We start from the raw sequence: 27,267 nt of genomic DNA, 5'->3' as shown, positions 1-27,267 counted from the left end.
CAAAGGATGTTTCAGAAAATAAAACAGGTGAAAGGTCAAGGTTGAGTCTTCCGAGACCAGACTCAGGCCACAGCCAACGTGGTAACCACAAGGTGGATGGGTCTGTGGGACCCACAGGTGGGAGGGGCTGGAGGCCACCTAGACTGATGGGCAGCACCTGGGAGGGTGACCCAAGAGGGGGACTGGCAGAAAGACTGGTCTCCAAGGTCACGGCTTTGGTCACAAACCACTGGAATCCACGGCAGCCTCCCAAAGCCACGCAGCTTAGCCCGCTCTGCCCCGGCTCGACAGGTAGCCAGCAGGTCCTGGTCCTTCGAGGGGCCGTCTCCACATCCGAACAGTGAGCCCAGCCTCCAGAGCCCTGGCAATGCTGAATGCTGAGGCCTGCTGGTGATGCTGCTGGAACTCGGCCCCAGGTGCGGGGACGTCATCGAACTTCCATTCCCCGCGGACCAGTGGGCGCCTGGTGGAGGCACTGAGACTCCTTTCTGGCTGCGGATTCTTCTATTTCTTCCATCCTCATTCAGCCAGTGTGGCGGTGAGGAGGTAGGAAAGGAGGGAGCTGAGTAACAGCAGCCTGGTCTGCCCCGAACATGTGGGGAGAATCCCTGCTCCCCACAAGGGCAGGGACGAGACAGAGGGGAGTCTGTGTGGCAGTGTTTTTTTTAAAACAATATTTTTTATTTGTCTTTATATTTTTATTGCTTTCAGAGAGGAATGGAGAGTGAGAGATAGAAACATCAATGATGAGAGAGAATCATTGATTGGCTGCCTCCTGCACACCCCACACTGGGGATTGAGCCTGCAACCCGGGCATGTGCCCTGACCAGGAATCGAACCGTGACCTCCTGGTTCATAGGTTGACGCTCACCTGAGCCACACCGGCCGGGCTGTGTGGGAGCGTTTTTATGTGTGAAAACAGTGGATGACCAGCAGGGCTCACGGCCAGGAGAGTCAGGATTCGCTTTCTCCCAGGAGCAGGATGACAGCGAGGAGCGAGGCCATGTAGAGCGAAAGCACTGGCCATGAGTCTGCCAGTCTGGGCTCAAAAGCATCCTCTGCTTATGAGCTGTGACCCTGGGCGAGTTACCTTCCCTCTGAGCCTCCTTTTCCTCGTACGTTAAATGCCTCACAGGGCTGCCAGGCCAAATAATGGGGAGTCTGGTTATTGGGTCAACATTTGAGGTGACCATGCTGGAGCCTGAATTCGGATCTGGCTGCACCCTCTGCAGGTTGACTCTCAGGGGACAAAGCCAACCCTCTGCCCCACCCACTGCCTCAGCCCTGAGCTGGGGCTCGGCTTCCTCCCTCCACCACCCATGCTCAGAGACACGCCATGGTGAGCACTGGCCCCTCAGAGACCCTCTGTGGTATAAAAAAAGGGATGAGAATACATATTAAATGACTATTTTATTTACACACCCTAGTCATAAATAATTGAATCCTCTTTTGACCGCACAATGATTCCTTGAAGATCTAATGATTACACCGAGTGATAAAGTGGATTAGAGGGCTTACTCACATCTGTGTGTGACGGATGTGCGCACACTCACACACACACACACACAGACACACGCACACCAGAGGGGAGGCAGGACTCCAGGCCTTCCGGCTCTCCCAGCACCAGCGTTCGGCTCCCCACACCGGTGGGGCCCTGGTGGGAAAACTGTGCTCCTGGCACAGGTGTGAATTCCTGACAGCGGGAGAACAAAGCAAAGCGCTGCAACCCAGGCGGTTCCGCCCGGCCCTCCCCTCGGAGCTGCTTGCCTTTGTTCATCCTGCAAGGCATCTCTTTGGATTTGCAAATATTTTAATTCACAGAAACTCAAGGAGGGGGTGGGGGTGGGGGCTGGGGCGGCGTGTGGGCCGTCCCTCTGTCTCTATCCAGGCCTTTCCCAGCCCCCTTAGTGGCAACAGCATTCTAGAGACATGCAGTGGTGTGCCAGTACCATACACACGACACGAACTGGACACGCTGGTCGGCGGGGGCTCCGGCTCCTCCAGGTCTGGGCCCTGTCAGCGCAGGGCGAGGCTGGTCCTCTCACAGGGTCCGCACAGCCACCGGGTAGAGGAGGGACAAGTGCTCAGCGCCTTTGATGGGCAGCTTTCTGGTGGTGTAATAATGGATGACTTCTGGGACACTGTCGAACGGGGGGCTGTTCTGACCCAGAATGTACTTCTCTTTGGTTTTGGCCAGTTTCATGTGCATAAAGCCCTGGTTGCTCCTGTGAACAAAACACAGAGGGTATTAGGATCTGCAGGATGACAAAGGCCAAGGCAGCCATACTGCTCAGGCCCAGGGGACAGGTGCAGGAGGGCTGAGGGCCAGGTAAGCAATTTCTCAGAGAGCGACTCGAGATTTAGCTGTGAACAAGCACGTGTCACATATTCACACTCGTTACCTGGAGAACTACCCCTCTGGCTCAATCCCTGCTAAGGTGCAAAGGTTCCTTGCTGAGATCCCAGCCATGAAGTACCTCTTCAAGTCAAGACCAAAGCCCAGGCCCAGCCAAAATGAGGAGCTCCCCTCGTCCCAGCATCAAACTAGGAACCAGCAGCAGACACTGGTGCAGGGGAGTCTTTCCACCTCAAGACCGAGGGCTGTCTTCCTGTCCCTCATGCAGTCATGTATTTAGTGTGAGTCCCTGATGCCCGGACAAGTGGGCAGGCAGGAGCCATCACCCCCAGTTTTCAGATGAGGACAGAGTGTGGCAGGGATGACAGGCAGTAGGTGGGGCAGAGGGGTTTGCTTTGTGCCATTCAATACAGTATGGAACTGTCACTGGGAAGGGACTGCCCAGCTGGGACTACATTTCCCAGCTTCCCTGCAGCCACTGTACCCATGTGATTAGTTTTAGCCAATGGAATAAGGGAAAACATTTGCTCTTTCTCAGAGCTGCCCCTGGGTAGGCACTCTCCCCTCTTCCTCCCTCTGCTCAGCAAACCCTGCCTCCTTCTCCAAGGCCCAGCTTGAATGTTTCCTCTGCTGGGAAGTCTTCCAGGCTCCCCCAGGCAGAGCTCCGTTCTCTGCCTGCACCGAGGACCAGCACATGATGAAGGATCATGCCTCCATCTGCACCTGCTTTCTTATATTATGACTAGAGGCCCAATGCACAAAATTCATGCAAGAGTAGGCCTTCGCAGCTGCGGCTGCCTTGATCTTTCCAGCTTCGTCCCGGAAGGACGTCCAGAAGGATGTCCGGTCTAATTAGCATATTACGGTTTTTTGTTTTTTTTTTTTAAATTATAGATTACTTATCCACCTTAAGAACCTGGGACCCTTCAGTCCGGTTAGGGCCCGAATTCCTAAGAATTCCACAGAGTAAGGTCTGTGTCCACCGTGCCCAGCACCTGCTAAAAAGGGCAGTGGGCGGGCTCCTTGGAGATCAGAGCACAGCCCTGTGCCCGTGCCCCTTGCAGCCTGCCAGCTGTACCAGCAGGCTGGGTGGGGTGCAGCTCAGGGACTGTGGAGGCCATGCTGCTTCCACCTGGCCGAGAGGACCTCTCCCACCTCCCACCCAGGGCCCTTGTCACATCAGATCTCTCACTCCCCATCAACCTGCCTTTGCCCAGGTTGCCCTTTCCCTGCCCACTCAGTTCCAAGCCTGGCCCTTATGATTTTGCTGCCACATCTGTGGATGCTGAGGTCTCCAAAGCACAGTCCAATATACAGAGTATCTGCCACTTAGTGAGGAAGCTGGGGCTCTGACCTCCTGCCACCTCCTCCAAGTTATCGAGGCTGGACACTGATGTCTGGCGTCCAGGAGACCAAGGCCTACCCCTGGTGAGGCCGAGAGCTCCGTGTGGACACAGGTTTCCTTTCTAAGCTCCGGCTCTTCTAGCTCTGGCTGCGGTCCCGGGGGCACTGAGGGCTTGCACACCTCTCCCAGTCAGGACTGGGCTCCCCTCGCCATGAGCGCCTGTCCTATTAACGCGTCAATTTGGACTCCGGGACCATTTTCAAATGGGCAGAGCAAATGCTTAATGAAGTGCAGGCACTGAGCAATACATCTGCTCGTAATAATGTATTTAGAGATGTCACCCTCGGCTTAAAGGAAATCGTTTGGAGAGCAATTATGTTTCAAGAGAGAATAATTCCTGTAAAGAACTGAAATTTAAATCAAGATTTTTTAAGGCTGACAATGTTCTAATTACAGAGCCTGTGGCAAGTTCTGCTCCGCAGTGAAGGGTCATTTCACTGGAGAATTGCCTCCACACATCTGAGAAGCAGGAGGCGCACTTGCTTAAGCTGTTAGAAAGGAAATGGTGTGCGTGCGGTGAAAAATGTATAGCCCCCTTCGAGCGAAGACTCGGCCACCCACCGCACTGGAGACACCGCGGGCCTTTGCCGGCCTGGAAAGGACCGTGCTTGCTTGAATGAGGCTAAGGAAACGGGGAATAGTTAAAAAAGCTTGGGGTGAGTGTGGGGAGAGAAGGGGCCGGAGCTGCAGGTGAGTCCAGGCTCAGGCAGGGAGGGGCAGGACCTCGGGCACATCATGCCCCTTTGTGAGTTGAGTGGAGTCGTGTTTTGGGGTGCCAGACCATGCTCTCACATACCTTTGGCTGGGGTGCAAAGCGTAGGGTGTGTGAGACAGGCCCGCAGCAGCTGGCCCGGAGCGAGTCTGCACCAAGGCTGGTGCGCAGGCACGCAGCTGCAGGGAGAGCTGACTTAATGTTTGAGGAGATTAAGGAAAGTAACTCCCATGGGTTAACCGGACAGTTTCACACAGGTTGCCATTAGAACATCCAGCAAGGGCCGTGGCCGTGATGGTGGCAACAGCTGACTCAGCCAGAAATGGAGGCAGAAGTTCCCGTTCCCAGGCCACGGGGTCGGCACGGCCACCAGGTATTAGAGATGCGACACTGATGTCCCCCCTCAACAGACATGGGTGCGTGCGAGGCAGGGAAGCTCCTGAACTCCCTCCTGACCCTCCAGGACTATGTCTGACGCTTGTATTTCAGGACATGCTAGGTTATAACCGGGCCAGGCTGTGCCAAGGGGGCAGGCCAGTCATGAGGTTCGGCAGAGAACTCGGACCCCGTGACCAGCCTCAGCCCGTGGCCTGACCGTTCCCTGGCACAGGCTGAAAGGCCAAAAGCTGGCCTCCCAGTGGGAACCCCTGCAGGAGTGGCGTCCTCCTGGGCTCACGCACTGTGCCCTGTGGCCGTGCCCATCCCCTGGATCCCTGGGGAGCCTGACTGGATGGTCTCTGAGGTGCTTCTGGGCCTACGGTTCTGGATTCCCTGTGTGCAAGCACAACCTCCGCCTACTCCGCGAAGGCTTCTTGCAGGAAGGGGCCTGAGGGCAACCACCCCCGCCTCCACTGCTGCCCATGTGCCCCTGTCCTATTCTCACTGGGCACTTCCGTGAGCCAGGCCGTGTGCTGAGCACGGAGGCTCGGTGGGCAGGAGGCTGACCCCCGGCCACACGGCGGCTGGCAGTGGTGCTGCTGCTTCCCCCGCTGCAGGCCTTTCCCAGAGCCCTCGCTCCTGACCTCAGCACCATCCGCTCCAGAGACAGTCCCCAAGGCACTGACGCTGCCTGGCTGATGGCGGGTCAGAGGCAGCACGGGCTGGCAGTGAGAGGCCATCGCAGGGACTGGGGAGGGCGTGTCCCGGCCGGCGCAGCCCCGGCTCGGAGGTGACCCACCCATGGGGCCCGCAGGCTCTGAGAGGTGAGTGGGCTTTCTTTCCGAGACAACCTGTCAAACCTCAACTCATGCAAAGGTCAGGCAAAGCCTCGTCAAAACACACCCCGAGAGCTGTGCTGTCACAACGTGTCCTGATTGGCCACAGGGTTGCCGCGAGATGCCACCTAACAACAGCTGAACATTTAAAAACAGCTGCCAGACATGCTGTAGACCCCCAACTCTACACAGAGACATCAAGCACAGGGAGAGAAAAAGTTAAAGTTTCCCGGGGACCGGGGATGCACCCGACAACCAGCAGGCACAGGGATGCTCTGCCGCTCGGACAGCAGCCCTGGAGCCAGAGCGGCCTGGGGACCATCTCCCTCAACCTCCTGGGGCACTTCGGTGGAAACTGAGTTCAGAGAGAACAACACTCTGGCCCGATGCACACAACAAGGAGGGCGTCGGCTACAGCAGAACCCAGGGCCCTCGCGTCCCGGCCACCCACCTCCCCAGCCTCCCTCTGGAAAGGCAGCGGTCCCTGGGGAGTTCAGACAGGCTGCCACCACCTGTCCAGCTCCTGCGCCAGCCCTGTCTCCTTTGATAGGACATCGTGCGAGAGCAAAGTCACAATCAGGGGTGTCTCTGGTGGCTGACCTGTCTAATGAGTCTCGTAAGGCTCTGAGGCGGGGGTGCCGGGGCTGTCACGGCCTTCAGATCGCTCATTATCATCACAAAAAGCACCTCCTCATCACCAGGATCATCAAACACGCCTGGCGCGCCAGCCTAATAACAGGCCCCACCTCTTCCCATAATCACGGGCTTTAATAAAACATCACTCAGCCCGCAGCTGCCGGCCCGAGCAGGGCGCGAGGCCTCACCTCTCGCTTTTAGACCTAATTGCGTGATGCATATTTCATGAAGAATCCCGGGTACTACTTATGTTAAATCGCTTCTTTTCATGATGAAATTACTTAAAAACACTTGCATATAATATTTATGTGGGAGAAGGCGAGGAAATTGCCCTCTGGGACTAGCGTGCAGCCCCAGTGGCAGGAGTCTCTGGTTCACCCTGTCAAAGGCAGTTGGGGAGCTGCTTTCTTGACGGGGATACCCTCTTGTCCAAGATGCCCCAGAACATCGTCCCTGGCTCCCCTCGGCCACTGCAGGATGAATGACACCGCACTGGCACTGCTTGAGTCCCCACTGTGCGCCAGGCACCAAGCTGAGCTGTTGCCACACATTATCTCACTTGAGCTCACAGCAAGTTGCTCAGTTGGTATAACTATCACTGTTTACAGGTGGGGAAACTGAGGCTGGGGGAGGTCGAGGGCCTTGTCCCACGGGACACAGTGGGGCCAGGAGGTCACTCTGTCTGTCTGACCCTGAGCCTGTGTTCTCTTCTTAGCCCGTGGACAGCATCCAGGGCCCTGAAGTTGCCACTGTAGCCTTGTCTTCCCTCCTCCCCACTCAAGCAGATGGACTAGGTGTTCGGGTGGCCCTTGGGACTCTATCTTGAGACCTGGCTCTCCTGCAGCTCTGTAAGCTCCTGAGGTCGTGAACCCTGTCTGTTTATTGTGACATTTCTCAGCAGGACAAGCCCTCAGCACAGGCCTGGCACAGTCTATCTGTCCGTCCATCCATCCATCCAGCAGTTATCTAGTGAGGGTCTACCCGGAGCCAGGGAAATGAGGACCTCTGGACTGTAAGCTCCCCAGGGCAGGCTGGTGGCCACTCCACCTTGACCCCTAGTGTGGCCCAGCCAGTGTGGAAGCTGCCTCCTCCGAGGCCAGACACTGTGGCTGCTTTGGTGAGCACTGGTCCCAGGACGCACCAGCAAGATTCTGCAGAGCAAGCTTAGCGAGGGACATAGCCATGGGGAGCACCCGGAGGGTCCCAGCTACAGGGGGACAAAGGCAGATGCCTCTTAAATCAGAAAGGTCTTGCTGAGACCACAGGGAAGGGTGGGTCAAACCTCCCTCTTTCCTTGGATTCTAAAGGAAAGCATTCCTGGGCTACTGAGCTGGCAGCGCCCCTGCCCAGGCCTAAATAACAAAGCATGAATGGGAGACAAGTTCCCTCCAAAAGCCATGGTTTTCCTGCCGGCCCAGGCCCTGCCCACTCTGGGGCCCAGTAGATCTCTAAATGGGTGCATTTTTTTGGTCTAAATGGACCTCCTCTTGTGGAGTCATTTTAATTAAACATGAATGTTACATGTTCAAAGATTCCTGGGGCCAGATCTGTGAGAGCAGAGATTGAAAGAAACTGTACATTTGAAATTCACTTGACAATTGGTTGCAGGATAATTCTCAGGGGAGAGAGCTGTCACAGGCCCCCGACCTCCATGAACGCACAGCAACCAGTGCTCACTCTCGGAGCCAAGGGAACACCACCCTGTGCTCAGCACGGACAGGGCACGAGACCAACCCGACGGGCCCTTCTGCCCCCACAGGCATGCACTCGAGCTGGTGAATATGGGCGTGAACGGAACCAGTGGAGAGAGGGGCTCGCTCTAGGTCTGGCTCTAACGCCGATCTGCTGTGACCTTGGCAAGACACCTCCAGCCTCTGTGGCCATGCGGGGGCCTGCAAAACAGGTAGTTCCTGCCATGAGCCCACCCCACTGTTGGCCATGCTGCCTCTGCAAGCAGATGGCTCCAGGGTTCAGGCAGTCTCCTGCCCTCCCACCCTCTCTTCCACCTCCAAGGAGAGGGGATATTTTCCTGGGTCTGTAGAGAAACTCTCCTTGCCACACCCATGAGCAGGTGCAGCCCCTCCAGAAACGGTCTGTGTGCCTGCAGAGACGCCTGCTCTGAGGAGAGAACTGGGCCTGTGGCCGGGGAAATACCCAGATCTCAAATGACGGGGCCTTTAGGGGACAGATACTTCATCGACACCTCCCGAGGGCCTACTGTGTGCAGGCTAGCATGTCACATGCTGTGAACTTCTAACACAGGGCCTGGAAGCCACCGCTGCCCTTGGTCCACGCTGGACCAACCTGTGGCTTCACAGAGAGGCAGGCAGGGCTGGCATTGTCTGGGCAGATGAGAAGACTGAGGGCCAGAGGGAGAAGCCACTTGCCCAGGTCACAGTGAGAGGCCAGCAGGGTCAGGGTCCAGCACGGGAGTAATTCTTGCTGTGTGACAGGCTCTCTCCAACGGCGCAGTGTGTGGAGTGGGGGGTGCAGAGGCCCCTTCCAGCCGAGATTTGAGAGTCCAGGGGGTGGGGGAAGGGGCTTACAAGGTCACACAGCAAATGCCTGCACATCACCTTCTGCCTTCGGAAACAGCCTTGTCATAGTGACAAGCCAAAGACACATAAGCTAGGTTATTGCAAACTAAGGCCTAAATGTAAACGCCACGGAGCCAAATGACTTGATTTACAACCAAATAATTAGGTTTCAATAAATGCACCGGCAGCGATTAGCCTTCCTGAGACACCTGGGCATTTCTCAAGCTCCACGTTGGCGGCCCAGGGTGAGTGCCTTCAGTAAATCATGACGAAAGCTGTCTCCAGGCAGAGGAGAGCTGGCAGGTGCCGCTCCGGCAAAGATGGGTACGCATAAGGCTTGCTTTGTGCCACACAAAGCAACAGGCAGGTCAAGATGAACCCACTGGGGCAATTTTCTCAGGAGAAGACTAACCAAGTGTCAGGCAGGAGGATTTTAATGATCAAGGCCGACAGTGTGGGGAGTGAGCTTCCCATTATGGGAGGTGTGCAAGTGGGAGGGTAATAACGCTTGGAGGTCAGCCAACTGCACATGAAAACTACAAGGGGAGGGGTGAGGTAGGGGTGGGAGGTGATGGGAGATACGCTGTCAGAGCATTAGGAAGAGGAAAGAGGGTCTGTGCAGCACCCCCCCCCCCCTTTACATTTAATTGAGGACTTTTCTAGGAACACGAAGGCACACGAAGGCCCTTTTGTGTTTGGGGTTGGTGGTGGTGGTGGGACTGAAGTTAGATACCTGGGTTCAAACTCTGATCCCACTGATGTCAATGGCTGTGCAAGTCCCCTCTCCCTGGGCTCCCAGCGTCCCCTTTTGGGAAAGGTGAAGGGGGTCCCCTCCAGTCTGAAGTTCTCAATGAGGGACAACCCAAGAGGGCGGGGGCCACCCAGGCACCAGCCAGGAGGACCCCAGGCAGTGCAGGATGCAGGAGGAAGGTGGGGCAGCACTGGGCACAGTGGGTCCCAGGCTTGGGGACCGCAGGATGACAAAAGCAGGCCTCCTCGGGCCGGTGCCAATGGGATGGACAGGAAGCATTCAGGCCCAGGGTGGTCCTCCTCCTACAGGACAAGCGCCTCCCAGCCACACGCTCCTGGGAGCAGTGGTTCTCACCAGGCAAGTCCCCCTCTCCTGGGGATGCTGGGCAATGCCTGGAAACAGGTGCTGCTGGCATTCAGGTGGGAGCCAGGGATGTTGCTAAACAGCCAACTCTGCATAGAACAGTCCTCAGAGCAAAGAGCAAGCCAGCCCCAGGGCCAGCAGTGCCAGGAGGAAAGCCACACCCCCACCAGGTGCCAGTGCCTCAGCTTCACCTACGAAATGGGAATGCCAGGAGGCCACCCTCACGGCATCGGTGAGACCTTCCATGTGAAGGAAGCGTGGACATTTGGTAAAAGCTGGGTCACCTGGCTCCTTATTTAAAGGGCTTAAGAGACAGAATTTGCTAAACAGCTTGTCTTCGAAGAGCTCCAGGCTGTTCCCAAGGACCAAACGGCCACCCGACGCCCAACCAGCAGATGAAGGGAACATGCACACCTGTTGGGCAAAGCCAGTCGTGGGGGTGAGCACCAGCTGCCGGAGAGGGCTTTGAGGGGCGCATGGGCTTTTATAGGTAAAGGGGAGCTGGAAACCTGGGGTTCACCCTGGGGAGTGACACAATGGGGCCCTCCTGGGTGAGGACGGCAGGACAACTCCAAAAGACACAGGGCAGGACCCACCATGTGCAGACCTGGGTGACCCAGGTCCAGGTTTTAGTCCCCACCCTGTCCCTTGTGAGCTGCGCTCAGCTTCCTCATCTGTGTCATGGAGTGTTCACCACCTGCCATAAGGGCTGTCCTGAGGTCTGGGATGGACAGAGCATGAGCAAGTAGGGCAGGTGCTGAGGCTCAGGGGTCCGACATGCCCGCCCCCCGCCTCCCCGGCTCTGCAGGAGCCTGTGTACAAGTTGCTGCCCATCTGGTTTGTTTTGCTGCCCAGGCAGAGCACTAAGCGTGTCTGCCCGTCTGTCTGGCCTGTTGTCCACGGCCATGTTGGCAGCCCAGAAGCCATGGGCGGCCAGGCAGCCTCCTGGCTGGAGCAGGAGGCCTGGGGTCCGGCCCCATCTCTGTCGCTGAGGACAATGGGCAGGGTGTTTACTTCCTGCGATCAATTTCCCCTACCTTCAAGTAGTATTGCAGACACTTGAGAGCACACTGTTCCACAAGGGGGTCCACATGAACACGCAGAATTGAGGAGGAAAGAGTTTTTTTTGTTTAAATATCCTGGTCATAGACTGTCTATGGCATTTATTAAGAGGCTACTGTGTGTATTGCTCAATAGTCAACATTTCTGAGGGAGACAAGATACTAAGCGGACTTTTGAGACCACTGGTTCCCTGTCCCCGTTTTACAGGTGACACTGTGGCCCAGGGGGTGGTTTGCTCTCATTCCCCAGTGAATCAGGGGTCGGAATGCCCCTCCCCCGCCTCACCGCTGTGCCACCAGCTGAAGGGGACTCTGGGGCACTACCAGTGGGTGTGACAAGGTGGAGAGTGGGGAGAGGGTGGGTGTGCAGGGACGGGGAGGAAGCTGCAATCCCCCAACTACCATTCTCATCCTTAAAGCACGATGTGTACCCTCACCACCCTCCTGCAGGCTCCTGTCCTAGCGGGGGCTTCCCTGCTAACTGACCCAGGGCATTCATTAGCACAGCAAGGAAGGGGGCTCACCCACAAAGCAGTTTTACTTAAAAAAAAAAAAAGTACAGAAGGGAAATCCAGAGGGACCTTTACAAACTGCAACTTAAACAGATCTACCTGCTCAGCACCCTGCATCTAACCCGAGGACCTTGCTCTCCTCCCTGTCAGCCACCCAGACACCCTGGCTGATCACATGAATGACAGTGGTTCTCAGTGGAAAACCTCCCAACAGCCCTGGGGGCCTGGACCTCAGTTTCTTCCTCTGTGAAATGGGGAGCAGTTTACATTGTTCTCTCAAGTCTACTGGAAGCAAGCGAAAAGAGCTCTGAACTGGACACTGGGGACCTAGCCCCAGCCCTGGCTCCTGTCCTCATCTATACAAGGAAGGGACGGGGTAGATGACCACCGACGAAGCTTGGCACTTAGGAGATGCTCACGCCACAGGATGAGGAAGGCATTACCGACTACTCAGATGTTAAACAGAAGGACTCACCTTCCTTACAGACACCCCAGAGTCCCAGGGTTGGGAAGGAGTGCAGGTAACTCAAAAATAGCCTCTCCACATGTGCCCCAGATGCTCACATCAGGCCCCGGGGCCTTGTCAAGCCCGTGGCTCCCAGGCCTATTTGGAACCAGAATCTGCTTTGAATATGCTCTCCAAGAGATGCTGATGGACATTCACATTTGAGAACCACCACTGATTCTCTGATGATGGAAACGCCTTTGTAATATTCACAACATTTCGCATCAGCTTTTGTTGCTTCCTCCAGTGCTGGGAGCTTATTCTCCACCACACAACCCTTCCAACCTTGGGCGGCTCTGCCCGGGAGCAAGTCCTCCCAGGATCTGAGCTGACGTGTGACCCACGCAGCTTAGTGATGGTAGCCCCGCCCCCAGCGCGGGGCCCTGAAGGCCACAGGTGAAGGCCCCTTAGAAACTGGAAGATGAAGAGGGAGCAGACCTGCCCCGCTTCTCTCCCTCCAGCTGTCCTCACAGGGCAGACTCCTGCCCCTTCCCACCCTGGCCGCGCCCACTGCCCACTATCTCGCATACACTGAGGACAGCGTCCTGCGGGTCTGTCCCTCTTAGCCAGCACCCCTGTCTGGATATGACTCCACCATCAATGTGGACACCCAACATCTTCATGCAACTCCTTTCTGGTGTCCACTGACCTCCTGAGTCCACCTCTCTCTTCTACCTCCTCCCCGAGTCCCAAAGAACAGGACCTGACTGAGAGGCAAGTGTCGTTGGGTAAGGACAACTCACCTCTTGACCAAAACCAAAAGGGGCACCAGCCCGAGAACATTAAGGAGCAAAGCCCACTGGCCTTGCCTCACTCACGAGGTTTGCAGATGCAATTCTGAAAGGTCACGGTCAGCCCTTAGTAATCTGGGTTCTGGAGGGCGCATGTCTCATGTTGGGCATTCATTCCGGCAGCTTCTTGACAATCTCTGTCCACAGGGTGGAGAATTCTCTCAAAATTAAATCTCTGGCTCTTTGCTCCCTAATGAAATTGATTTCTGTCTTGATACACAACAAAGCTTTCATTTTATTATCTGGCCAGGGTTTGACCACATTAATTATAGTGGTTTCTTTTCCAGCATGGCTGCAAGTAATTGAGTCCCCAAAAGTTACTATCAGAACTGATTGCTTTTTGAAAGTGCAGCTCTCACCACAGTCCAACAGCTAACACTAGATTCTTCATGGAAGATTTTCCTTGGCTTAAGGCTGGAACAATTCAAGACAGGAAAAGTATTTTTCTAGCCTGAAAACCTGAACTCAAAGTAGGATTATGCTAATGTTCGGAGACTGACCTGGAAATCTGGGTGTGCCCAGAGCATGCTATCTCATGGTTTTACCATCATCTGTGTCAGAACTCAGATGCTGCTCTGAGTTTTTAAGCATTACCACTGGCATAATTCTACCCGCCTAAGAGGAGACACACTGCAGAAGCCTGTTCAAATCAATGTCTAACACCAGGTACCGGGGACTGCAAAGAGCCCACCTGGCACTATGCAAACGTGTGTTTCCCGGGAGGCTATGTTCATCCTGGGGGGTGCACACCTTCAGTGGCGGTGGGAGGAAATGGTGGACAGGAAGAGGACTGGAGCTGCAGAGTGCAAGCAAGACCAAGGTAAGCCCCTCTGCCTCTCAGCCCTTTTCCTTGAGGACAAAGTGGGGATGCTGTGGGGAGCAGGAGAGAGCTGCCTGGGACTTCAGCGTTTCCGAGGCACGTCTCTCTGTCCACAATATTATGGTCACCTGGGCCAACGGAGGGCTTATGTGGAGCAGACAATTAAAAACTCAAGTTGGGACCACAGGGAGAGGGGATACTGCAGAGACCTCTTCCTCGAATCCCAAATGTAACCACCCTACCTTGCTGTTACTTCCCCTTAAATTACTACTGTTCTCCAAGGTCCTGCTCAAATTCCACCTCCTCCAGGGGCCTTCTAAGATGCCCCTGGTCTGACTTACTTGCTTCCCCCCTCACTTATTCTCTGCCACGCCTCTCTCCATCACAGCACTCACCTACCTGCATTTCCCCCTACTCAGACTAAGGCCTAGTGCGTGATAGGAACGCAGCAGTAATAGCCACGCTGCTGACTTGTTCGTCAGCCCTGCCCTGAAAGTCTGGGCTAAGAATGTGGCAGGCTGGTCCCCAAGCTGCCTAGAGCTGTGAGCAGCATGTGGGTTTTCAAAAGGAAAACAGCAGGGGGAGAAAGGTTCTAATTAAAGCATTTCTAATAAGCCAGCTTTGCCAACCCAATTGTTTCTGATATTCCTCTTGGGCAAAGAAATCTTTTTAAAAAAAATCATTAAAAGTGGCAGAAAGCACCCATGGCTGGAAGGAGGATGGTGGCTGCTCAGCGGGCAGGTGTGAGGCGCTAAGAGCCAGGGCGGAGCGGTCCCTGCCGCGGCCAAGCTAAGAGTGTGCAGGAGCGTGAGGGTCACACACACAGCAAAACATTTTTATAGCTTTAGCATCTGAACTGTGGGAACAAAGACAAGAGCTATAAAATCTGACATCCAATTTTCTAAATCTGCCTCAAATAGCAAGAATGATTATGGATAAAAAGGGACAAGAAACTATAGTGCTATGAGGCTCGGAAGGGTAATGACCCCAGGATGAGCGTCGAGACACCTGGGCTCCGCCAGCAGCTCGCTGCGGGACCTTGGGAAGGGCCTCTTCCCTCCTGTGCCCGTTGGTCCACCTGAAAGCCAGGGTCCGGACCTTGATGGTTCAACACGCTTCTTCTGGCTGTCAGGGCCCGAAGGGGAACAGTGACCCTGCATCTTGGGATTCTGCTGGATGAAGCTGTTGCTGGGAGCTCCGCCAATGCCTCCAGGTGGGGGCTGAGCCTGTTTCCTCTGGGGGCTCTGAGCTGTTTACCTAGCTCTAGCTAAGCGAGATAAGACCACAGGCGCTTTCTTGGGGGAAGCACAAGCTCTGCAAATAACCCCACCTGCATTCCTAAACCTCTCCTGGTTTACAAAGAACTTTCACTTCCACTGTGTCCCTGAGCCTGAGGGCTGCGAGGCGCAGAGACATGAAGCTACTGGCTGGTGACCCTCACAGATGGTGGAAGCAGTGGGACTCGGGCTCTGGTCTGTCTCCACGCGGCTGCATCCGTCTCCACGCGGCTGCCCTTCACCGACGCAGATACAAGGTCTGTATCTGTCGCCATGGCCTGTCCCTGTCCCTGTCCCTGCAGCACCCCACATGCTCTCCCCAAGTCCCCAACCAAGCCATTCCCAGATGGCTTTTGCAAAATATTATTAAATAAGTCATATTAGCAAGATGTTAGGAATGTGATTGGAAAGAAATGTTTTTCTCATTTGGAGACCACCCAGCGCCTCAGAAAGGAAGCTGTCCCAGGGCACGAGAGGTTTCCTGGCGACGGAAGGGCAGCTGGAATGCTGTTCCTGGCGGGCGAGCTACACAGGCAGACTCATGCGGCTGATAGGAGAGAATTAAAAACCAGCTGGGAATGTAATCGGGGTGGCTCAGCCACTGGAAGGGACCAGGGCGCTCTCTGGGGAGAAAAGTCAACACTGAACGCCTGGCTGGGACAAGGGGGAGGCCCCAGTCCACCAGCAGGCACATCTGGCACTCCCAGCTGGGGGTGCTCTGGAGATGGGCTGCCAGTGAGAACGCGGGCACCTCTTGCCCCTGGGTTAGGGGCAGTGGTAGGAAGAGGGCAGCTAAGTTAAGGGAACATGTTTTTCTGGATCTTTTCAGAACTGACCATCCAGGTTGCAGGTGGCGACACCACCACTCATCCGTGTTCAGAAATCTGGAAGGGTCCTCAAATCCTTGCTTTCTCACCCTCGTCAGTTCTACCACGACACGTTCTCCTTTCTACTTCCTCGGCCCTGGCCCTTCGAGGAACTGGGACACCCTCCTCACAACCAGTTCTTCCCTCCTGACCCGCCTTCTAGACACATCCACGGTCAGATGGGGCTCCTGAAAACCTCTACCCGGCCAGCTGTGCAGGCCACCACCGTCCCTGCTGACTGCTTCAGCCCCTCTCTCTGCCACCAGACCCGCGATGCTCCCAGCTTCTGCCGCTTGAGGGTGGGACCCAGGGAAGAAGGCAACTCCCGTAGTTGGGCCACTCATCCCAACACTGTCACTTCAGAGCCAGGCCGAGAAAGCCCCAACATCCTCAACTCCACAAGCAGAGGGAAGGGACTGGGGGGTCTTTGGCCTTCTACCTGTCACCACTGCCCTGGGACAGGTGCCAGAGAAATGCCCGTCAATGGGCTTGTGCCAGGTCCTGCTCAGCACACCTGGCTTCGGTCTTGGGGCCTCTATCCAGATATCTGCTTGGGCCCTGACGGGAGGAAGGTGGGGTGTTTCTGCTGGGGGTGGGGGGAGGGCTCCAGAGGACAGAGAGGGCACTGGGCTGTGTTAAAATCCCAGCTCTGCACTCACTCGCTGTGATGGTGTGATCCCTACTCCTCTCACCACATCCTATTACAGCGGGAAAGCTGGCTCTTTATAAGCACAAGCAGCCATGTCAGGCGCCCGAGGTAAGCCATCTCACTACAGCATCTGAGCAGCCCGAACCGAGGCCCCCATGGCTCTGAAAATTGTAACTACAACGGGGCATTCCCTCCAAATCCGCCCCTCAGGAAGGAAGGCCCGTGCCTGGTCTGCAGCTCAGTAGCCAGTCAGAGGTGGAGTCAGGATTTGAACCTGGGTCCTCCCCTGACCCCCCAGAATCACCAAAGCACCAGGTGCGGAGTCCGGGAGAGGCGCCGTGTCAATGGTGAGGGTGGTGTCCTTGAAAATGTTGCACTACTGGCAGGGATGATTTCTCAGTAACTCTGAGTACAGGGACACGTCATCTATTATTCCTCACTGTGTCTCTCGATGGCGCATCCTTTCATCCTGCAAGGCAGGACCTTGCACGTTCTGAAGTTCACGGTTTCTGTTTAGTCCCCTGCAAAGAGTGTGTGAGCAGCCTGTTTTGCCTACAGCAGCAGCTCCTGATTTCAGCATTTCCATCAACCCCTTTAGAACAGTGGTTCTCAACCTTCCTAATGCCGTGACCCTTTAATACAGTTCCTCCTGTTGTGGTGACCCCCAATTTCATTGTTACAAATTGAACGTAATTAAAGCATAGTGATTAATCACAAAAACAATATGTAATTATATATGTGTTTTCCGATGGTCTTAGGCGACCCGTGAAAGGGTCATTCGACCCCCAAAGGGGTCGCTACCCACAGGTTGAGAATCACTGCTTTAGAAGGAGAAAACACGCCGCACACTAATTAAACAGAAAGTTCATTTTTCCTCCTCCAGCCCTAAAAGGATGTGAAACCCTCCATGCAGGACAGCAGAGATGTGGACCCTGCCCCGTCTCAGGCTGGCTCAAATGCTGCCAGAAACAGGGTCTGGCCGGGCAGCCACGAGGTGGCAAGTTCTCCCCCTTCTGGGGCCGCAGTTTCTCCACGTGCAGCGGGCACGGGGCTAGGTGTCCCCTAAATCCCAATATTTCTATTCAGTGTACTTAATGTACCATAGCTACCCTGGCTTGCCTAAAAGAGCTTCCCCATAAGCTAAGCAGCAGACCAGATCAAATCTGGTGAGAATGCGTCTTCAACTCATGTCTGAATTCATGGAGGAAGAGCTAGAGGGGCAGCAGGACAGTGAGAAGGACAAAAAGGAATGCCTGTTGAGGTGGTCATCCTCTCCAGCTTCTCATGAGGAACCAGGAGATCAGAGGGGTTAAGTGACTTGTCCAAGGTCACACAGCCAGGAAGAGCGAGGCCTGGATTTGAGTCTAGCTCTGTGTGACTCAAAGTCTCAGTTATCGTGATGCAGGATTTTCTCGAGTTGCAGCCTGTATAAACTCTAAACTCCCACCACCACAAAGGGGAGAGGATGTGGGCTGGACAGACTTCTAGGTCAGACCTAGGCAATCCGCAAGGCTCTGGATCATACAGAGCTCTCTCCTCAACCTGTGGCTCTCCAAAGTGTATAACAAAGACAGTGAGCCACCACTCACTGACTGAGCAGTGACTGCATGCCAGGCACGGGCTAAGCACTTCACATATACTGCCTCTTCATTGGCACACCTGTAAAACCCATTTGATAGATGAGAAACGGAGGCTCAGAAATGTTAAGTCCCTTTGCCACCCTGCTAGTAAGTGGCAGAGCCAGGGTTCAAGAACCCAAGCCAGACCGATTCAGAGCCCGTGTCTTCTGCTGCAGAGCTGCCTCCCGCCTGGGACGGGGGAAGAGGAGGGTGCTGGTGGTAGGACAGATTGTCAAAGCCCCTCTCCCCCATCACACGCAGGGCTGAGCACTCCCACCCTCAAGTCTCCCCCCACCTCCTGCTACTGTCTGCCTGGAGTCGAAGTCAACTACCCCTGTGCTCGTCTACCTGAGCCACCCTCTTTACTTCTTTGGCATTCCCCCTTCTCCAGCCCTCACACCCCCCTGGCAGCTCAGAGAGGCACGGAGTCAGAGGGTCAGGGGGCCAGTCGGCGAGCCCAGGGCCCCTCTCCTTAGAGCTAGGCAGTGCCCTGGCTGCACACCCCTGCCTTTCTTGAAGCCTTAGTCTTGGGGGTAGGGGGTGGGGAAAGGGTGACGGACGACAGAAGTGCAGGCTCTGGGGCTGGAGGGTGTCCTGTGCAGGGAACCCCACGATGGCTGGAAGGCCCTGTTTGGTTTGAGGGCTTGCCCTGGGGGGTCACCCGCAGGAGCAGGCAGCCACCATGAAGCCAAGTGTTTGGAGCCTCAGATGTTGGCCCCACAAGGGGTGCTTGGACGGCAGAGGGAAGAGAAGCCTGTGCTCCCTGCTGATGAGACGAAGGGCGAGCTGCTCTCCTCACCCCCTCCCCTCCACACCCTGTAAAACCTTTATTTATTTCTTGCTCCTGGCTGTCAGCAGCAACAAAACTAAGATTAAATCACTCGCCCGCCTGCCCAGACCCAGACGTGCCTACTGTTTGAAAACTCTCTCCTTTACTATATAAATCAATGAGGGAGAGAAAGAAAAACAGTTCTACCAGGAACGTACCTCCCGCCTGCAGCCCTCAGTGCCACGGGTCCCAGCTACACCCACCACCCCCACTGGAGCCCAGGAAGCATGTGCTGGGTAGAGACTGAGTGTCCAGCAGTCACTGCAAACCCGCAGCTCCGAGCAAGAACTAGCCAGTGTCCTTAATGAAGTCGGATAAATGGCCCACCCCTCCTCCCCTACGTGGAGAAGAGACGGGGCCTTCTCAGCTCCTTGGGACCCAGGGGAAAGGCACTGCACCCTAACTGTGGAGCCCTTAACCTGGAAGCAGATGTGCTGATCGAACCCAGACTCGTTCTATGGGCACAGGGAGAAGACACTCGCCCTCATCCAGGTGCAGGCACAGCCTGGACGCACCCCCGTTGGCCCCCCCGGGCTCTTGACCCGGCCCAGTGCTCTGTCCACTCTGCTGCCTCCATGGCAATGTCTAAAGGCTCTGGGAAAATTGGGAGAAGCAGAGACCAGCGTATATGGAGCACCTATTGTGGGCCCAGGGCGAGGCATACCTGGTTCCAGGACTCCCCTACGATACCAAAATCCGAGGATGCTCCCTTATATACAATGGTGTAGTATTTGCATACAAACTACCCACATCTTCCCATATACTTTAATCTCTAGATTACTCATAATACCTAATACAATGTAGTGCTATGTAAATAGTTGTTATACCGTATTATTTAGGGAATAATGACAAGAAAAGAAAGTCTACATGTTTAGTACAGACACCATCTTAGGCCTGACTACACAGTAAAAGTCGGCAACAATGTAACATTTCCCCCAAAATATTTTCTATCTGTGGTTGCTTGAATCCATGGACGTTTGAATCCATGGACGTGGAACCTGCAGATACGGAGGACCGACTATACGTCTTACAACGGCTTGATGAAAGTGACCTACAGTTTTCCAGGAGATGATCGGGGAAGTAAAGTCACTTGCCTAACATCACACAGCAGGTAAAAGATGGAGCCAGGATTCAAACCCAGGTATCTCTGACTGCAGAGCCCATGCTTTCCCCTTAACATCCTGGAAAGGGCTGCCCTGGATCTCCCCTTGGAATGCCTGCCCACCTCCCAGCCTCTTGGCATATTTGTGGGCACGCGGGGGCAGAAGCAGTGTCCCTTCCTTGACAGTACTCACGGTGCACCTTGGGTCACTGAAGGTTCTAGAATACAGCTCTGAGGACATGACTACACCCTGCTCAAAACCTTCAGGATGTCCCTGCCCTACAGGCTAGAGCCCCATTTCCTCAGCCTGGCGACTAGGACCCAGGACCGTACCCACCCAAGTGTTATTTGTTGTTCTTGCCCAAGATCCACACTTCCCTGCCTGTGCCATTCCCTCTGCCTGGGCTGCCCTCTCTGCCCCATCCCAGGTCTAAGCCCTGCTCATCCTTCTCCTCCCTTCCTCTGGTCCTCCCCTGTCCCGGCCCCGAGCACCTACTGCCTTGGGTAGCCCTAAACACGCTACTCCTCCACTTACGATGAAGTTATGTCCTGATAACCCATCGTAAGTTGGAAGTATGTTAAGTTGAAGATGCACTTAACACTGCACTGTGAGTATGGGTGCTTGACGCTCTGACTGCGAGCCTGACTAGAAGCTGTGGCTCGCTGCCGCTGTCCAGCGCCACAAGAGTAACGTATGGCATCGCTGGCCTGAGAAAAGATCAAAACTCACAATCTCAAGTACGGTTTCTCCTGAATGTGTGTCACTTTCACAGGATCGTAAAATCAAAACACCTTAAGTCAAACCTCTGTAAGTCAGGGACTGTCTGTCTGTGAGTTACGGGTGTAAATATCCTCCCCTCTGGCTATGAGCTCCTGTAGGGCTGGAGCCCAGGAGGTAAGTGACACTGAATGGGGCAGAGCTTGGGGGGGGGGGCGGGGGTTTGAGGAAGGCTCCTGAACAGTCAAACCCGAGTTGCACCCTCATGGAAACAGGCCAGACCCCAGAAGCCTCTCCTGAGGTTAGCATTGGACCACAATTGCAAGGATGCTGTGCACTCTGTCTTTGAGGACTTGAAAGCTGATGGCCCTTTGGTTGAGGGCTCTGAGGGGTCATTTCCCCAGCTGGGGGTGGGACTCTCACTGCCTAAAGAGAGGTGAGACTGGGCCAGGAGGCCTAAGAAGTGCAGCTCTGTCTCCCAGGCCCGGGCCCCATGCAGGCAGAGGCCGCCCGCACACAGGGAGGGAGGCCCTGGCACTCACCCTGCTCCCGGCCCCCCAGCTGCAAGCCCTCCAGCTTTGAAGTTCTGTTTCCCTCATCTTCTCCAGATTCCTTTGCGAAAACTCATGGAACTAGAAGTTGCAAAAAGTCATTCATAGTCCAAAATGCCTGAAGAACTCTTTTAATGAGATTTTTCAAGACTTTTCATCTCTTTCCCCTACTGCCTGCCTTCCCAGGCAGGAAGCTGTGTAGAGTGTGATGTTTGTGTGCCAATATCTAAAGGCTCAATCCTTTGCTTCCAGAGGCTGCAGTGAGTGTACACAGGGGGTCAGTGGTTAATGCCAGGGCCAAAGTGGCTGCTGGTGCCTGAGCGGGAGCCTAAGGGCCTGAGCTCAGTCAGGCCAGGCTGCAGATGTGGAAGAGGGAGAGTTCTTCAGGGGGAGGGGATAGCGCAATGTTAAAAAACCACGAGGCAGGATCTTGGTAAGATTGCTTCAGAGCTGGGGGTGTCTGCCATTGAGGGACCTGAGAGGCGATGGGTGGGCGATTCAGGTGCCATCTTGGATTGTTACGGATGCAGGAGTTTTTGGTGGAGGGGTAGGTGGAGGGCAGCTTGGGCCTGCACAGGGCTCTATCTAGTCCCCACAGTGGGAAGCAGTCGCCATCTCTAATTGTCAGTGTGTCAACTGCCAGCTGGGGAGCCTTAGGTCAATCGTGAGTCCACTATGGGTCTCAGTCTCCCCACCCAGGAGCAAAGGGACTGGACTAGGTGGGTGTCTCAGGTCACTTCCAGGTTTGACATCTGATGACCTTCTGACCTGGTATCAGGAATGCTTAGGAGGGGCTGAGAGTCCGCTGCCTTCACTCCAGCCTTGGCAAGGTCATTATGCTGCCTCTACCTACGATGAGGAAGAGGATGTGAACTTTGTCCTAGCCAACCTATGGGGCCATCCAGAGCAAAAGCACAGGAATATAAGGTGCAGGGAGGCAGGGTCAGGTGGAAGTGGGGTTTAAGCTCAGGACCAGTGCCTGAGAGTGGACCCTGCACTTCAGTGGCCCCATCGCTAAGAACTGAGTCTCAGCTTCTCTGAGAGGCACAGGTCCTTGCAAGATTCTTCTGCACCTCCTGGGCTTTGCCTGGCTGTCCCCTCACCTGGGGTCCAACCAGCCTGGGGAATACCTACCCTCTCTTTAAGATTTGAGCGCACCTCCCCCCTGTAGCTTCTCCTGACCCTCTGTGGCAGGGACCGCTATCCCCATCCGTGCAAGGCCCTCCGTGCAGACGTGTGTACAACATGGCCAGGGATGAATGGGCCGCACTGTGAGCTCTGCAGCCTGGCCAGGCTGTCCTCACCTTGGCGCTCACTCTGTGGCCTTGCCCAGTGCCTGGTACAGAAGGTTCTCATAACCATCTGCTGAGAGGAGGACGGAAAGGGTGGAGGACTCTGTCCTGAGGCCAGACTCCCCCAAGTCCTCCTCACCCTAGAACACTCTCACGTCAGGAACTAAGGTTTATAAGAAAACATAGCTGGGATTCCAATGTCAATTTGCACCACACTCCTGACAACACCGTGCATGGAATGCCACTCCCCATCCTGCCCCTGCCAGCCAGGCCTCGGGAACCTGAGAGCCCTCACACCTCATGGGGTGCCTGGCAAAGCTGGCACTCGCCCCAGGCAGCCGGGATGTTCAGTCCCAGTTCCACTGATGGTCTGGTTGATTAATACCAGGTGTCACTTGATGGCTGGCAGACAGACTGGTCATCAGGAATGGGGCTACTTTGGGAAGCAAGCCCACTTTCCCTTAGCCAGCTGCCCCGCCCAGCCATGGGATGGCCTAGCTCACCTCCCCAATTTTGGACTCCCTCAAGGGAAAGCTGACCAGGCGAGGCTACTCCTCTGGCCTTTGGGACTCACTGCTCTAGACCAGTGGTCGCCAAACGTCGGGCCGGGAGACACATGCGGCTCTTCCACAAGTTACGGACTTCTGCGCATGGGCCACGAAGTTCCAATCACACTGTACATGCGCGCCCGCACGTGGTATTTTGTGGAAGAGCCACACTCAAGGGGCCAAAGAACCGCATGTGGCTCGAGAGCCGCAGTTTGCTGACCACTGCTCTAGACAAACATGCAAAATTAAACCCTTCTCCTCCTCCTCCTCCTCCAGCGTCCATGGGCTTGACAGTAAGCAGAGTGTTCTGGCCGGGGAGGTGCAGGGGATCCAGCCAGAACACTCCAAGGACAAAGGGTGGCTGAGCCCGCACACAGAGGAGATCTGGGGAGTCAAGAGACACTTTAATGTCAGAGGTGAAGGCATCCTCAGCAACCATCAGTCTGTCTTGCTCTGGGCAGACATGGATGCTGAGCCCCAGAGGGAAGGAACTCGCCAAGGTCACATGGTGAGCAGTAAGTGGCAGGACAGGACTCCTGTCCAGGACGTTGGACAGTGGGTCCCTTCTGTAGCTCTAAAGAATGGCCTTCAAAGAAGATACAGGGCTGACCTGGGAAAGCAGGGCAGGGTGGGAATAATGTAAATAATGTTTACATGGCGCTGGTTGGGCTATAGATGCTTTCTATCTGTGAGAACACGCTACCCCCTCCACCCTAGGCACGGATGAGGATGCTGAGGCTCAGAAAAGTGACGTGATTGCCAAGCCCACAAGATCAGGGAGGGGGGCAGCCTGTCCCCTGCTTTCTCCTTGCACACAGCCTAGTCCCTGGACTACAAGCTTGTTACTGTGAGGACAGATCAAGATGCTGTCCATTCCTCGAGAGTGGTCCTACTATCTGGCTTTCATGGAGGAATAGCTGGGCCTGGCATGGGGCACGCCATCCCCTCCTCTCTGGTACATTCCATCAGTCCTCTTGAGAAGTCCCCTCTGACCAGGCCCCAGACAATGGGATATGAGGAGGAATGAAATTCCTGGAGGAACTCAGAGCTGCCAGTGTGATGGTTGCTGTGCTGAGGAAGCTCAGGGGGTGGGCAGGCTGCCTGGGTTGGCAGGAAGGGTGGTGACCAGGAAGTCCCGCCTCTGAGACTACTGGCTTCCTACCCCAGAAGAGCACAATTCACCCGGAGACAGGACCGTGGAGATCTTGGAACTTCACTCATGGGCACCTGGGTTACCACAACAGCAAGGGAGGGAGAGGGGCTGCATGGAGTGGTGAGAAGTTGAGGACCCCTGGCCCTTGTCAGCATGGCCAGTGGTGTGTACCAGTCCCCTGCTACTCCACTGACCGCCCTCTCTCTGTCTTTGGCTGCCTCCAGCCCAGCCTCCCAGCCCCGTTGCTGTTTAGCTTATCGAATTTTCCTCAGCTGCGATCACTGACCTGCTTCTTTAAGCTGCTGGGTCTGAGGGTGGACAATAAAGTGCACAGGCGCCGTTTGTCCTGAGTGCCTTCCCAGCTGGTTAGAAATCCCCTCCACTCCCTGGCAAGGTGGTCGGCCAGCCCTGGTGCACACTCCCATGACGAGACGTTCACTACCTACAGAGTCAGTGCTAAGCCGCTCTAATTCCTCATCAGCTCCGGCTCTTAGAAAACGTTTCTTCTCACTGAGCTGGAATCTGCTGTCCCTAACCCCCCATCTGGGAACCCCGACCACGTCTGCTCCTGCCCTGATGGTCCTTGTAAGACTGGTGGCTCCCACCAGGTCTCCACACATCTCCCCTTCTCCAGGGACGCCCACGAGTGCCTGTTTCCTGCCAAGCGGCTCTGCAATGTGTCACTGTCACTCTCAGGGCAGAGCCCAGAGGACGGGGTGGGGTTGGCCCTGAGCAGAGAGCGCAGACCAGTCTCTCCTTGCTTGGCTGCACTGATCGTACTGTCTACATGGCTGGCCACACACGGCCTCCTGACTTGCAACCCAGCAGCTCTCTCCACCATGCGGCTTCTAAAACCGGCGACTGGAGCAGAGAGGACTTCACTGCTCCTGGTGCTGTGCTGTCCTGTCTGGAGGGCCTGGGTTTTCATTCCCTAATTCTGTCACCAACTCTCTATGTGTCCTTGGGGAATACCTCCTCTCTCTCGGCCTCTGTTTTCCTATCAGTAAAATGGGTTTTAGACAATCTGTTGGGTCCCATCTTTGGTTGACTGATGAAACTCTCAACCAAAACACGCTTTTCTTATGTGGGGGCTGCAAACCTGACAACAATGCCTCGTGGGTCAGAAAGACCTGACAGTTTACAAAGCAGCCACAAGTGCCACCACCAACAGGATTCTTCCCAGCTCTTCCCAGTGTTCCTCACAACCTTTGTAAAATATCAAAAATCAGACTTGTCCAATCAGCAACCTAGAACATAAGCTGGCCTCGAGTCCTGACCCTACAATTTAGGCCAGCCACGTCCCCTCTCTGTGCCTCAGTTTCCTCACCTGCAAAATGGGGACAAGCTGTTTTTTATCAGAGGGTTGTTGTGAGGTTTGAGAGAGTGGGTACGCTAAGAGCTTCACACAGTCCCTGGCTCAGGCAGATGTGAACTCGATTCCTGGTTATTCAATATAAATCCTAGGAAGAGGCCCCTCCTCTTCTGGGGAGGCAGAAGCAGAACATAAAGACGCCTCTGTATCCCAGGGGGATAAGATCAAATTGAAAAACCCAGGCTTGAAATAACTCGTGCTGGCAAGTTTCCCGGGGGGACGCCGGAGGGTCTTTCTGCCACGGACTCGAGAGCGGCTGCGCTCCGCTGGAGGCTGCGGAGAAGGGCTTGGGGGTGACGAGGCTGTACTCACTTCAGGGACAGGGAGTAGTCGTGCTTGCTGGTCTGGCTGTTCCGGACGAGGTAGCTGCACTCCTTGCAGAGTCGCAGCAGGTTCTCGGCCTCTCCTCTGCTGATGGCTCCGTGATACCATCTGGGGAGAAGGGAGAGGGTCAGAACCCTAGGACAGGACCCCACAGCTGACACCCTGAATTCTGCTCCTCCTTGAGGAGGCTCAGCCCCTCAGAAGGCAGCTGGCACGGCCAGGGCCTCCTTGTTATAAAGCAGGTGCGTTTGTGCACTCATGCCCAGTCATTCATAGACATTTGCCGAGTGCCTGCTGCCTGCCAGATCCCGGGGAGAGGACAGTGAACAAACCCACAGTCACCTCCCTCACGAAGCTGACATCTAGTGCAGGTGCTACGGAGGAGATAGAGCAGGGCTGTGTGGTCTGGAGCTCTCGGTAGGGACGGCTGTTTTAGGCAGTGGCCACGGAAGCCTTCGGAGAGAGTGACATTTCAGCATGGGCCTGAAGGAGGTGCTGGAGGAAGCCCGAAGGACAGCAGCTGGAAAAGAGCATTCTGGCAGAGGGATGGGCAGCAAAGGCAGAGGCCAAGGCGGGAGCGCCTGCTGGGTTTTGGAAACAGCAAGGAGGTCAGCGTGGAGTGAGGCAAGAGAGGGGGTGGGGGTCAGGATGAGGCCCAGGAGGCCCTGAGGCAGGGTCGGTTCTGGGGGCCTTGTGTGCAATGTGAGGCTTCTGGCTTTCTCCATCCAAGTGACACCAAAGCCATAGTGGGTGCTGACAGGAGGGACATGTGTTGAATCTGAGACATCTGTAGGACAATGACCAGTGCTCGTCACTCAGGAGGGTGGCCACCCCACTGCTCCAGCCGCATGAATCTGGCATTGACCGGGCACGAGGGGATCCAGCATCACTGCTTCTGGACACCACGTGGTTGAGTGGCCGAATCAGAAGAAGGGGTGCAGAGGCTGGTGGCCTAAGGCCCCCAACTGCAGGACAAATGGGGAAGAGTTGATAATGGAAAGGCTGAAGGTACAAATTCAGTGGAAGAGTGAAGACCCTAAGACGCCAGTTAGTGGGCATACTCAGAACACATCTGGAAGGTGGTGAGAGACAGGGCCAGGAAGAGAACCAGAGGTGCTGGACAAGGCGGGAGCAGGCTCCGGCTGCAGAGGCACATATGGTTGGTCACTGGCCAGCCAGGTGGTCTGGGGCAAGCGGCTTAACCTGGCTGAGCGTTGGTTCTCTATCAAGTTAGGATCCCTCCACCCCTGTTTTGGGGCTGAAGATTAAATGGGATGATGCATAAAAGGACTTATGCAGAGCCT

General features: G+C 55.3%; 1 protein-coding gene across 1 annotated transcript in view; it reads right to left on the bottom strand.

The window, feature by feature from the left end:
- Positions 1-1,391: 1,391 nt before the first annotated feature.
- SHB (SH2 domain containing adaptor protein B) overlaps positions 1,392-27,267 on the bottom strand; it is a gene marked incomplete at its 5' end in the record, with an annotated part of 126,126 nt that continues 100,250 nt past the window's right edge. Inside the window, 2 exon segments of the mRNA XM_006110028.2 lie at positions 1,392-2,225; positions 25,952-26,071. Of these exon segments, the coding sequence (XP_006110090.1) occupies positions 2,042-2,225; positions 25,952-26,071 (304 nt within the window).

Source organism: Myotis lucifugus, unplaced genomic scaffold (genome assembly GCF_000147115.1).
Source record: "Myotis lucifugus unplaced genomic scaffold, Myoluc2.0 scaffold_180, whole genome shotgun sequence".
Classification (NCBI taxonomy): domain Eukaryota; kingdom Metazoa; phylum Chordata; class Mammalia; order Chiroptera; family Vespertilionidae; genus Myotis; species Myotis lucifugus.
Note: the sequence above shows the minus strand (reverse complement) of the source record. Positions and strands in the feature narration are given on the sequence as shown.